This window comes from Nanorana parkeri, unplaced genomic scaffold (assembly GCF_000935625.1).
Source record: "Nanorana parkeri isolate BGI_ZX_2015 unplaced genomic scaffold, ASM93562v1 scaffold179, whole genome shotgun sequence".
Classification (NCBI taxonomy): Eukaryota; Metazoa; Chordata; class Amphibia; order Anura; family Dicroglossidae; genus Nanorana; species Nanorana parkeri.
Window position 1 is genome coordinate 418,490 of NW_017306447.1, and position 14,422 is coordinate 432,911.

The window sequence follows — 14,422 nt, forward strand, 5'->3', positions numbered from 1 at the left end:
GCCTCCAGTCCAGCATGATGCCCAGCTGCCTCCTTGTGCCCTCACTTCAGGACCCGCTCTTTCTCTGCCAATGGTAGCCCTACAGTCTTATTCCTAGCCTATGGCAGCTGAAGTGGGCGGAGGAAGTTGCAGGTGCCCACGAGGAGCCCGACTATTTAGCGGGCTTTCAGAAAGGTAGCCGGTCTTCTGTCAAACTCCAACTCCTCAAGATCTCCAACGACCAGACTTACTTAGAAGTAAGAGGATTGGCTGAGAAGGCTCTACTGCACGTGGGCCACCCGCGGCATTTCCCTACACACATACTACAGAGCAATAAAGTATTAAACTGAACAAGGGTCAGAATTCTAGTCTCAGGTGAAGCCTCCAGTCCAGCATGATGCCCAGCTGCCTCCTTGTGCCCTCACTTCAGGACCCGCTCTTTCTCTGCCAATGGTAGCCCTACAGTCTTATTCCTAGCCTATGGCAGCTGAAGTGGGCGGAGGAAGTTGCAGGTGGCCACCGAGGAGCCCGACTATTTAGCGGGCTTTCAGAAAGGCAGCCGGTGTTCTGTCAAACTCCAACTCCTCAAGATCTCCAACGACCTGACTTACTTAGAAGTAAGAGGTTCGGCCTAGAAGGCTCTACTGCACGTGGGCCACCCGCGGCACTTCCATATACACATACTACAGAGCAATAAAGTATTAAACTGAACTAGGGTCAGACTAATCCAGCACGTTATTAATCTGAGTGCCCCACTCAATATGGGCGCAAGCAGTGGCCATATTGAGTGGGGCAATTTAGATGAATAATGTCCTGGATTAGTCTGACCCTAGTTCAGTTTAATATTTATTAAAATCTATAGTATGTGTATTCTTGAAATGCCGCGGGTGGCCCACGTAAGCGAACACGCCCGGGCCCATCCTTACTCCTGCAGGGTCTGTGGTGGGCTCTGTGGGGTCTCAGGTGGGCTGTGAAGGATCTCTGGTGGTCTCTGCAGGGTCTCAGTGTGCTAAGCCCATCTGAGACCCTGCAGAGCCAACCATAGACCCCGACACAGATCCTGCAAATCCCCCCTGAGACCCTGCAGGATCTCAGGGGGGCTCTGCAGGATCTGTGGTGGGCTTTGCAGACTGCAGAGCACACCAAAGGGTATTGCACAGCACACCTGAGACTTTTTGGTGGGCTGTGCAGAATCTATGCTGGGCTCTGCCAGCACAGTCCTCTTACCTTGCACGGCCTGACCTCTTGGAACACGGCCTCCTCATCCTCGGCGCCCGACGCGGCCTCCTTGTGATCTTCACCGTCCTGGAGCTTCGGCGACGCCTCCCGCCTCCTCTGTCAGTGTCTCTGCCCCCCGCCTCTTCCATCTCGGGGGCCACTCGACAAATGTTTTTCTCTCATGGGGGCCACATTTCATACTTTAAAATAAAATGTAACTGTATCGAGTTTAAAGGAGAACTATGAGGTGAGTGCTTTTCACTCACCTCATAGTTCTAGCCGACCTGTGACAATGAGACTGTCACAGGTCGGCTCAGTAGATCGGGAGGTGAGCGAACACATACCGGCGTTCGCTCACATCACGATCCTGTCACAGCTGGATTCCCTGCTCCGCCAGCACTGACTGGCAGAACGGACAGGGGAGGGGGTGGGTACAGCTGGCTCTGCCTCTAGATAGGCAGAGCCAGCTGTCAGTCACGCAGCTGGGCGGATCCAGACATAATTGTCAGGATTCGGTTTAGCTGCGGGGTCTCAGTATACCGCGAGCTGTAGCTCGCAGTATACTGAGCCTAGGGTAACGGGAGGATGCTAGTTTGTGTCCTCCCGTTACCCTTAGGAGGACTATGGGGAAAAGCCCTGACCGCATAGTTCTCCTTTAAGTAGTACAGACACCAATATACTCACAATAAGGCCCTATTCATATCTGTAGGTTTAGGTGCGATTAGGGATTCTGCAACAGAAACGTGCGTTTTACTGCAGCAGGAATCTCTAATCTGGCGTTTACAAGTGGCAGCTGTCACCTATTCAAGTTAATGATCAGGTGACAGCAGCTGCATGTAAACACCTGCACACCGCATGTAATGGAATGTGATATGATTACATGCGGTTAGAAAACACTCTCCCTGGACGCATCGATTGTGCTTGATTGATACGCAGATTCAGCAACACGGTCTGCATCTGACAGTGTCCGCAGCTGCAATCCCTCCTGTCAGCTCTCTCTCCTCTCGGCCATTCTGTAGCTGCAGCGGCCGGGAGGAGAGAGAGAGCTGACAGGACGGGTCGCAGCAGTGGGTACCTCAGCACTGCCTGCCACGATCCCCTCCGCAGCTCATCTGACGGCACCATCTCCCTTCCCCGGCACCCTTCGGCGGCCAGCAGCTTCGGGCATAGGGGCCGGGACAGGCCGAACACAATCAGCCTAATGTTCGGCCCGCCCCTATGCCGAAGCTGCTGGCCACCGAAGGGTGCGGGGGAAGGGAGATGCCGGGAAATTGCCCAGTATGGCCGATGGCCAGTGCGGCGCTGCCGGCTGCCAATGTAACAAAACTATTCGCACTGACCGCCAATGTAACGAAAGTGTTCACAATGACCGCCAATGTAACAAACGCATACACCATACGCATGCTTAAACTTACCTTGTTCTTGCAGTCTTCAGGCATTTTTTCTTCCTTAGCAGGGGCGGCGACATTCATTTGCATATGAATTAGCCGTGATATTTACATATGAATGGGCCGCTGCGTATTGATATGCAAATCATCGAGGCCCATTCATATGTAAATATCTCGGCCGGGACAGGGGGACAGGAACAGCGCCAGCAGCCCAGGAGAAAGCACAGAGTAGAGACTAGAGAGAGCTGGGTGAGGAAGTGTTTTTTTGGCTTCCCCCACCAGCTCCCTCTAGTGTCTACTGTGTAGTAATGCCGGCTCTGCTAAGGCATAGCAAACCGGCCTGAACACAATCAGGTTGATTGTGTTCGGGCCGGCCCGGCCCACCGGGCAAGTGCCCGGTTTGCCCTATGGCCAGTCCGGCCCTGCCTACATCCCTGATTTCTCTCCAGTCCGTGCTTTCAATCCACTCCATAGATTTGAAGCTTATCTTCTCTAGTGCTCCAGTCCGCAGACCGTGACAGAATAAGCAAGTGGAAATGTTAACCATTAAGAAACCAAGTACAAACCCTAGTAGAATACCCAAGTAAAAGCAATTTAAACTGCATTTTATAAGCATTTTAAAAATAGTTTTTTAACGTATGATATGTGAATGGCAACATATAACAAATATAAAATAGGTGTTATCCCAATTTGGCTGTGGAGGGGGAAATATACTTTAAGGAGGTGGGAACTAAAAGCGGGAAAAAGGTTTTAAATATTGGGTTGTGAAGCCATTAGGGACTGGGCAGTTGCTTTGTTTCGTTAGAGATAAAACCAATTTTGAGGTCGTCTTCAGTATGGGGATTCTAATTTGTGCATGAATGAAGAGTCTAAAGAACGTACTGTAGGTTATTTTTCATGAGGAATTCTCTAATGATAGAGGGACTATCATCTGAAGTGTCAGAACGAGCATGTCTTTGTAGCAGGTTATACATTTGGGAGTAGTGAGTGTAAAACGGTAGCATTTGCTGTCTGGTGGATCTGCCCATTGTGGTCTTTTATGCCAGGGGTAAAGTTAAATGCAATGATTTCTGTTGGAAAAAGATGTTACATTTCAAGGCAGAAGTTGTTCTTAGTTTTATTTCAATGAGAGCTTTGTTTAAGTTTGCGTGCTACTATTTGGTCTAAAGATTCTTTGGTATGCATCCTCAAGGTTAGAATCTTTTGTGATCAATCTGTTGAGTGATTTCTGTCTTTCCTTTTTCAGTTTGTGGGTGATGTGGAAAAAAGGGGAGAAATAGAACAGGTAGCATGTGAAACACAGGGGGTTACAGGTGTGAGAAGGTAAAGAGAGTAAGGCCTCTGTTAAAATCAGGCATTAGAGAAGCGTTTTTCAAGCGTCTCTGCAGCCTATTAATGCTCATGTGGGATAATGTAATAGCAACTGCCCAGTGCAGTTCACACATGGGTGTTAGCGGGTTGTATTGTTGTGTGTTTTAAAATAGAGTGCATGTCACGTTCTGGAGGCAGTTCTGCTGGACAAATGCCTCCATTGAAATATAATGAAACGCCCCTTAAACGATCGGTCAATGCTCATATAGCATTTTTCGGGCATTTAAGAAGCTTTGCACAGTTGTTTTAGGAGAGGCACAGGCGGTTTTACACTCTTAGAAACCATTGGGGAATCATAGGGTGAGTGGAGAGAGCAGGTGTAGATGGCACTTACTGTTTGCACACAGCCAGACTTTTGCCAGCAAGAGGACAGCTTTTATCCAGCTAGTCACTCCTCTACTTGTAGCTCATTTTGCAAGCAAGTTTGATGCCTCCTTAATGCCTTGAAAATGCCTGCCGAATGCCTTGTTAACACTATAGGCGCGTTAATCAGCGTTGCTCTTTCATTACATTCTCAATGCACTTGAAAGAACCTTAAGTTTTCATTCACACCTAAGCGTGTGCAGTTTCCGTGCGTTCACTGCTTCAACCATTTAGAACGTGTGGCACCCACCTGGAAAATCGTGCACGTACCTTTTCTCGGATTGCACGTTTTTTCCCGTGCATACGAATGCGCAGGTGTGAATGTTTCACATTGGAATGCATTGAATTTTGTGTTTTCCTGCGGAAACGTGCAAAAAAACGCTCACGTGTGAACCAGGCCTTAGAGCGAGAAGATTCTGTGAGTACTAAAACTAGGGAAACTTGCAGCCTATGCAATAAATTAAATGGTTATGGGGTCCTATGCATGTGTGGTGGATAGACAGAAATTGGTTAGTCTGTTGTGAAAATTGTGAAGGTTAGTGAGAGGTTGCAAGTAGGTGAGTAGTTAGGGAGTCCCCAGCATGATTTAGTGATATAGTAACAGAACATCTTTTAATGGGCAATTAATATAATTTCACATAGTATATTATAATGGTGGACGGGTCAACAAATGCAAAACTGAGGGAGTAAAACTCTGCCTGTTGGGAACATAGACTAAGTGTGCATCCCCTATAAACTAATAAAAATGGGAAAAAAGATAGCTTAATAGCTTAAACAATATAAAGAAAATAATGCCCATCTTTCAGCAAGCAATTGAACATGCACCTTCTATGAGTATTTTGTTTATGAATCTATTGCAGAGTTTCTTACCTGCAGATCCTGCCAGTAACAGCACTTCCTGTTACAGGCTAACAGTGCTAAGCTGCTGCTTCGCAAATAGCAGCAGCGTTGTCAGCCACCCCTTTAGTTGGCCATTGGGATGCATATCAAGTCTATCAGATAGACAGCCCAACAGCCAAATGAGGAAGACTGACTATGCTACTGCTTAAAGTGCACTTGCTGGCAGGATCTCCAGGTAAGAATAAGGAAACTGTACACAGACCTGCTAAAAATAGATATTGGATTTACATAGACTTTGGGGTGTATTTATAAACTGTTCACACAGAAAACAGCTCTGCAAACAAGAACCACAGAGCATTATATATCTCAAGCCAAAGCAATATTTGTATTTTTGGGTAGAGAAGAATTAGAACCTTTGTCAGTTCTTACCTCTCTGTGCAGCCCTAGGAGGGAAGAGTTTCCTTCACTTCCTGTACCAGTGGCAACATTGTCACCAGGGCTGAAAATGAGGGAAAATCTCTAAGAGGGGCACAGACTGTAATAACTACATTTATTGCTAGTAAAGTAGGTGAAATCTAGAAACCCCATCAGCTCTGTCACCATTGGAGATAATTACTTTTTCAGTAAATCAGTGGGGCAGAAAGGAAGGGGGAAATCTCAATGACGCCTTAATAAGCAGTAAAAACTTGACAAAGGTTCTATCTCTTCCATACATTTTCCAAAACGAAAAAAAGGGAATTTTGTCTGAAGTTATGCTGTAAAATTAGGGAGCAAAATAAATCCTTGATAACAAAGTAAAAAAAAGTAATAATAAATAAAGCCTCAATAAAAATTACCACTAATTGTAATGGGTTAAGTTATTTTCTGTCTTGTCTATTGGGTGTCAGGTTATACTGCTACATACAGGAGAATTGGACAATGGCAAACAAACGTTATGGGCCAGCCCAGGATAACCCATCCTACAACCAGCATGCTTCATTTATTTGCTAGTGTCCTAGAAGACTGTACATTTTTTCTTTAGCTTTGCTGGGGAAACACTAACCTACTTTTTGCCAGCACTTTTTCTTTTCAATCAATACATCACTACTGGAGCTGGTCTGTATGACAGCACCTATACAAAGCAGCCCTCTTAAGGCTGGCTTTGGAGTGTCATATTCCAGATTTTGCAGGGGGTTAACCTGGAACTTTGATATTCGTTTTTTTCTGCTACCGGGATACAGTGAATTGGTCACCTCTGAACCTTCGCCTGCTACCAGTAGTTTGGTTTTGTGAATATCTGAAACCTTGCCTTGTAGCCTGAGCTACGTTGCCTTACTGCTGCATGGTTGCAACATGTCTGATTCTAGACAAAGAGGCTTCCTCGTCTGGGATTTTTTAGAGCTCCTAAAGTAACAAGACTTTTCTGGTGCACCCACTGTTCTAGATGTTTATGGAGACTGGAAAAACCTAGACAACATTTTTCCTCCCCAAGCGCTAATTAGCCTTGTACCCATTTGAAGAAAACTTTGTTGAAAAGTGGTCTTCTCCCTCTGTATCTGACAGTTTCCCATCTTTCAAAGCGACCACCATCCAGATGGAAAATGCACCTATTTTCAAGGGCCTCACCGATAAGTGGCTGGAGGCTGTTGTGGTTAATCCCTTAGTCATATAATACTTGGAGCAAGTGGCTGTAGCCCTCTGCTACAGTGCTGATGGGCTGCTAGAGGTTTCTCTTCTCATTTCCGGCATGACCCACTTGTCAGTTCATGTGCAGAGAACACTTTGCTATAGTGTTGGACTGAGGAACATGCATTTAAGAAACACTTTCTCTTCGGGTCTACTTTTGATGCCATCATCAAGGATGCCAAAGGTGGCAAGAACATCCATCTGCCTTAGCCAGAAAAGCCTACAGCTTAATACACGGAGTCTCACCTTTTGCTGGAGGTTAAGGAGAGTCCTTTTCATTACTCCACAACAGCAAACTCCAAGTCCAGACCCAAGCCTTGCTCTTAGGTTACCTGCAAGGCCTGGAATTTCAATACTTTAATGCCAGCAGACAACTCCTCTTTAGCATGAAGGTGTTCCCTAATTTTCAAAAGTGTGTGTGTGTGTGAGGGGGTTAGCCTTTGTGGATACCTAGACAGCCTGCCTCTAGATGCTAGGGTCCGGCTTTTGGTTTCTAGGGGCTACAAACTAGAGTTTCACTTGGTTCATCACTTCCAACCTCCCTGTGTCACTTCACAGATTAGCAAATCTCCAGACCTCCCTAGTGGATTTTCTGCACCAGAGTGTCATTTTCCCAGTCCCTGAAGGAGAACAATTTTAGAGGTTTTAATCCATTCTGTTCCATTCCCAATTAGGGTATATGGTCCCATCCTGGACTTAAAGGCTCTAAATGTCTTCATTTGAGACCAGAAATTCTGTATGGAATCCAGCAGGTCTGTCATCTTCTCCCTCCACCAGGGAAATTTCCTGGTGTCTATGGACATCAAGGGTGTGTACCTACATGTCCCTGACTTTCCAGTGCACCAGTGATTTCTACACTTTGCTATGGAGTCTCTTCAGTATCAGTTTGTAACTTTTCCATTCAGCTTCTTTTCTGCACCTCAGGTATTTACCAGTGTTCTGGTACCAGTACTAGCTTTACTGTGGTCTTGGGGCATTCCCATTGTGGGATACATACTTAGGGAACAGTCAGCATAGGCAGACAATGCAGCCCTGACAGGTCAGACTTTGCTGGGGTTTGGCTGGATCCTGAAATTCAAAAAATAAGCAAAGTAATTAATTTATTGGTCACCATCTTGTCTTAATATAGAATTTGATCTGAATTGTTTTATCTCTAATGCCTGAGGATGATTATGTATTATTTATTTGAGTGATTGTTTTTAATGTAGTATCTGATCATATTTGTTCTTAATATTGATTCATTGATCATATATTTACTCTAGTTGCTGTATTATTTAGTTTAGCCTCTGTGTCATTATAGAAATTGTGTGCCTCCACCTGCTTCCGAGTCGTCAATTGCATGGATCGTTATCTCCTTCATTGCGATCTGATGCTCTGTATTTTTGACCACTTTTCATTAGGGCTCCTCTATTGGTTATTCTAATTAAAGGGGGTGTGGGATTTTGTACTTAAATGGAGACCTTGAAGTCAGTGACTACAGATCCCTGATGAAGTTACGTGAGACGTAACGCGCGTAGTGTGGGCAGAGTCACTGACGTCACTTTCGTTATCCGGCCGGAAGGACGGGAGATCGTCCTCGTTCGTGCAGTATTGAGTTGCAACATTGATTGTACTTCTCTACACTGTTTTATTTTGACTCAATCCATGTGAGTACATTTTTAAAGATTAAAGTTTTATTATTTATCTGGACGATACGCACTGTTTTTATTGCTTATCTCTTTCTGGATGGATATAACTGTGAACTGGTCCGGTCTATATGCCTAAAGGGTGTCCCTCCCCGCCAAGAAGGGAACAGTTTTGTATGACCTATATTGGTCATCATCTCAGGTGAGCACCCACCTGTGCACCATTTTATCATGTGTGGATTGGAGCATTTGTTTGATGTGTGGTACGCAAAAGTTTGGATAGAAGATCACTATTATCACTGCTATCACTTTCACCATTCCATTAGTTTTTCATGATCTCAATTTAACACTCTTGCTGCTTCAAAGACTTTCCTTTAAAACCTATCAGGAATATTCTTCTTTCCACGCTTACCCATAAGCTGGTGTTTCTTATAGCCACCACCTCCACAAGGCTTGTGCTAGTGCTGATGGCCTTATTATTTGGTGAACCTTTTCTGGTCTTGCAAAAGACCAAGAAGCTTAATCAGAACATTATTCTTCCGTCTCCCTGTATAGCTACAGTTCATCAGAAGGAAGATTTTTTCTATTGTCAATCCTCCTGAAGATGGCAGTATAATCTAACAGTTAGTGACTTCCTGTTTCCTTCATTGGACTTCAAGAAAATTATTTTACGGTAAGTATAACATTCCTATTTTCTGCAACTTTTTGGTAAGAAGTTGTTTTAGAATGGGCTGGCCTATACAGGTGTCTCTGTCTTTTTTAAATTCCATAGCTGCTAAAGATGTCTTCAGGGCTCACCCCAAGTACTCTCTTGAGTAATGGGGGCCTACATCTATGTCATGATCGCTCATTGAATAAACTTTTTCTAATAACATTTGGCGTGTTTAATTTCAGGAACAGATAGCCGAATAATATCACAGTTTGGAGTGGACATCCAAGAACTGGTGGCTCTTTCAGAATCTGTATTTCTGGAGGCTGTAAGGAATGTCATGGATGGAAAGGTGCTCTATAAACATATAGAGAGTATTCTAAAGCACAAGGAGCAGTTTGTAGCCATTTGTAAACTGAGTAAGTTCTTTAAAACTAGACAAAATGTTGTATACTTCATTTGACTAGCTAAAGACAGTGAAGATAATTTATCAAAACTGGAGCAGACAGAATCTGGAGCAGTTGCCCATGGCAACCAATCAGCATCTCTCTTCAGTTTGCTCAGGTAAGATTTAAAAATAAGAGAGAAAAGCTGTTTGGCTGCAGTGCAAATCTGCTCCAGATTTTGTCTGCTCTAGTTTGGTAAATTCACCCCAGTGTGTTTATGATGGATCGGTGTTGTCTGCTTTTCTTTTGTAGAAACCGAAAAAAACGAGAAACCCTTGTTGAATGAAATAAATCAAGTGTTGACGTGGTGGAAGGCTGGAATAGACAAACTACGAATAGAGCGTGAATGGGTGAACAGTCTTCTCAAAATGATCGATAGTGTTGATAAGTACATAAAAGGTATTCAATCCCGATTTACTTTACATTACTTTTTTAGCCTGTAATACAATATCCTGGTTTTCACCTAAGCTCTCAGTTTGTCTTCATTATATCAGCAGTGGAGAAGATTATCTTTTCAACTTCATATAGTACAATTAGTACAAAAATGAAGCTGTTTCATATAATGACCACTCCTTGTTTTATTAACTAAATAATTAAAGCTGAAGCATCACTGTTTATTATCTTCCCTAATAATATTTGTTTTCCTAATAGAAGCCTGACTACAGTCCAAATTTGTGCATTACAAGGGAGACTCAGGCATTTCCCTTTGGCGTTAAACTGTACTGGCCCTCCCCACCTCCTGGCCTGAGATGGCCAGACTGCTGCACTGGGGTAGTTCAGGAACAAGCAAATGCTTTAGACAGTGAAGCTCCTAACTCTGCCTCTTAAAGTGCCTATTTACTGAGTAGATAGATACTATATAAAACACTAAATGCATGTAATCCTCAAATAAGTATACCCAAGAAATTAATTATGAGAATTTGCAGCTTTTTTTCATTTTTTTCAAAACAATGTTTGCTTAGAATAGATTTCAGGTACTATCACAATGATTCTAGTTGTCACAAACAATGTGGGGTTGCCTGGTGATTTTTTTTAAAATTATTGTTAGGAATGCAAATTACTATGTTCTACACTGTAGAAACAAAAAACCAAAAGGGCGCAACACTAGGTGGGCTAACTGACCGGGTCGGAAGACCCAGGGAAGGTGACAGGGAAAATTATGTGACAATGGGTGCAAAAAGCGAAAAACCAATGGATAGCTGAGGAAAAGGAATGGGCACTTACATTTTAATTCATGGGACCAGCGGATGGACGGCCGGTGTGAAGGATCGGGTCATCCGTGGTGTCTATCTGGAACTGGTGTGCCGGAGGATGTGCATCCACACGGGGAGAGGAGGCTGTGGGCGAGGGAGAAAAGGGGAGGGGGAAGAGAAACCACAAGACTGGGGACTCAGTCCGTGGCCCGCTGTGTGAGTCCTGTGTGAGTCCAGAGTTGTGTGGGAGAGAATCAGCGGTGTCAGAAGCAGGCAGAACTGCTGTGGCCGCGGCTGTGGATCGTGATGCTCGGTCACTGTCGGCGCAGACTGGGGCAGTGTGTGGGAGCCGTGGGCTGAAAGTTGTCAGCTGTCAGTCGGGTCTGTGATGGGAAGAGGGGAGTAGCGGGGGGGGAGGGCAGTGGGCAACGCGTTTCGAGGAGTGATACCTCTTTTTCAAGCTCGAGAAGGAACTCAAGCTTGAAAAAGAGGTATCACCCCCCCTATTCTCCCTCGCCCACAGCCTCCTCTCTCCGTGTGGATGCACATCCTCCGGCACACCAGCTCCAGATAGACACCACGGATGACCCGATCCTTCACACCGGCCATCCATCCGCTGGTCCCATGAATTAAAATGTAAGTGCCCATTCCTTTTCCTCAGCTATCCATTGGTTTTTCGCCTTTTGCACCCATTGTCACATAATTTTCCCTGTCACCTTCCCTGGGTCTTCCGACCCGGTCAGTTAGCCCACCTAGTGTTGCGCCCTTTTGGTTTTTTGTTTCTAGTTTGCATATCCACAGGCACTCCTCCTGTGTTTCAGGGCTGCACACTTCTTAGGGTCACTAATTGTTTACCCCCTCAATACCATTACAAGAGTGCTGTTTGTACGATTTGTGTTTATGTTCTACACTGTAAAGCTTTATATAATTTGCTCATGGCAGACGCACCTGTGAAAACTGAAATATGAATTCAGCCATTGTTGACCTCTTTTAAAGATGCAAGCTTCAGGACTGTTATCTTTATACTAGTTCCACTACCTAGCCAATTACTGTTCAGAATAAGTATGTTGCTAGTGAAGTTGGGATTCCTGACCTGAAAACTTTATTTTCATGTCAGAGACAACATAAGGGTCATAGGTACACACCTTACACATTTTAAAGTCAGCAGAGGCATTTACTATATTTTTATAGTGACATATTTCCAACAACAGTTTACATTTTACTGTAATATAATAATGTTTTTTTTCCAAGTGAATGTTTCTGAAATTCATGCAAAGCATTTACAAGAACTGGGATCACAAAAGCTAATGGATATATTACCTGTAAAGACTCCTAATTCACCTGATGAATTTATTGGACATGCCTTGTCTTATTATAACCTCAGTGCTCCTTCCATGACCATGGCTGAACACCTGAACACTTTCAGGACTAGCCATGTCTTTACCACTTGTTGGGAGAGACAAGCCAATGCTGTTGCTGAGAGTTCTCATAGTGAGTCCTCTAATGAGAGTGAAGATGACACTGAGTACACAGTTGAGGAAATAGTCGATGAACTCTTCAATCCATGTTTGGAAAATTGCAAGAAGATTTATAATGACCTTAAATCTGGACAAGTCACCTTTGAAGTTGTGGACAAGTTTTTAGCAGATTTCAAAGACAATTATAAAAATCTGGAAAAAGAACTTGAAATCTTGTGTGGCTTGGGAGTCCGAGATAATAAAACATGGATCTCGAAACGTGTGAGTCAGATTGAAGAGTACCATGAACTTGATGTAGCCTTTCGTTCTGCAGAGGTTATATTTGAAGTAAAAAGTTCTTTCAATCTGGATGGGGACTTCCAAACGTTAGAAACTCTGCTCCAATTTGTAAGTAAGACAGTATAAATCCATATATTTTTTACTAAAATTGATGGTAAATTAGTAAGCATTATGTCCATATTGTGGTGATAAAGGTAAAGCCTGACAGTATGTCTATGAATGAACACCTGTAAACGTAAAGGCCCCATTCACACTGGATGTGGAGTGAACAGGGCACATATAGAAGTATTGTTTTCTATGTGCCCTTGTGTTAAGACTGTGTTGATCTATGCTGATCGATGTAGCTCAACGGCATTGGTAAAGACGAGCCCTAAAGAAGTTTGTACAGTATTAGGCTTGTAGAGTAATTGTGTCCTAACAATTATGTCATAATATATATTATGATGGCCATTATTATTGCTACTATACAACTCTTTGTTTTCTTTTTTTTTCTTCTTTTTTTTCTACTGACTTCTTTTGCTTGCTGTAGTGGTGGAAAGGGTGGCAAGGCTTAGAATTTACACTGAGGTTCTGAGATATGAGATGCTGTAAAAAGACTAACAGGAGAAGTGAACAATCTAGGACAGGGGTCCTCAAACTTTTTAAACATGGAGCCAGTTCACTGTCCCTCAGACATTGCTGGGGGCCGGATCATAGTTTGAAAAACAGGGGGGGCGTTGCTGTGGTGCCGCACCCTCCCGTCCCAGAACAAAGGGAGAACGTTAGTGAGCAATTGCTGTGCGTTCCAACAGCTGCTGCTCTGGTGTGAATAAGCCCTTACTTAGAGGGTATATATACATATTTTTAGCAACTTCTTTAATAAACAAAACATTTTTTTAATACAATTCATTTCTCTTAGCCTGGAACATGTACTAGCACGATTTGTTATTATTTTCTACAGCTCAAGTATTTGTTATTTATTAAATTTTTTTACATTATGTTAGGAAACATTTATAATCACCCAGTTTTTTGGTAAAACATAAAAGACCGGGTCACGTCGGGTAAATAGACACCAAACATGTCAAGCTTAAAAATTGCGCGCATTCGCAAAATCGCAAAACACCACCATACCCAAAATTGACCATAGGCGACGCTTTAAAAACTTTTACAGCTCATCAGTTTAGTGTTATCAGTGATTGATGGCCCTAGAATTATAGCTCACACTGCAATGTTCGCGGCGATATGTAACATGTGCGGCGTAATGGGCACAATCATCGCTTTCGCAGGTATGCGCACCCGACGCATGTTTGCATGCGTGTATGTATGGGTGGGGACTTTAAAAATGTGTAACTTTGAAACAAAAATTACAGCTGCTGCTCTGGTGTGAATAAGCCCTTACTTAGAGGGTATATATACATATTTTTAGCAACTTCTTTAATAAACAAAACATTTTTTTAATACAATTCATTTCTCTTAGCCTGGAACATGTACTAGCACGATTTGTTATTATTTTCTACAGCTCAAGTATTTGTTATTTATTAAATTTTTTTACATTATGTTAGGAAACATTTATAATCACCCAGTTTTTTGGTAAAACATAAAAGACCGGGTCACGTCGGGTAAATAGACACCAAACATGTCAAGCTTAAAAATTGCGCGCATTCGCAAAATCGCAAAACACCACCATACCCAAAATTGACCATAGGCGACGCTTTAAAAACTTTTACAGCTCATCAGTTTAGTGTTATCAGTGATTGATGGCCCTAGAATTATAGCTCACACTGCAATGTTCGCGGCGATATGTAACATGTGCGGCGTAATGGGCACAATCATCGCTTTCGCAGGTATGCGCACCCGACGCATGTTTGCATGCGTGTATGTATGGGTGGGGACTTTAAAAATGTGTAACTTTGAAACAAAAATTAAATTAACTTTATTGCTATTACATA

General features: G+C 43.4%; 1 protein-coding gene across 1 annotated transcript in view; it reads left to right on the top strand.

The window, feature by feature from the left end:
* LOC108785793 (E3 ubiquitin-protein ligase RNF213-like) overlaps positions 1-14,422 on the top strand; it is a 172,391-nt gene that overhangs the window by 15,206 nt on the left and 142,763 nt on the right. The window contains exons 6-8 of the mRNA XM_018554942.1: positions 9,344-9,517; positions 9,797-9,943; positions 11,989-12,602. Of these exons, the coding sequence (XP_018410444.1) occupies positions 9,344-9,517; positions 9,797-9,943; positions 11,989-12,602 (935 nt within the window). The remainder of the gene's footprint in view (positions 1-9,343; positions 9,518-9,796; positions 9,944-11,988; positions 12,603-14,422) is intronic.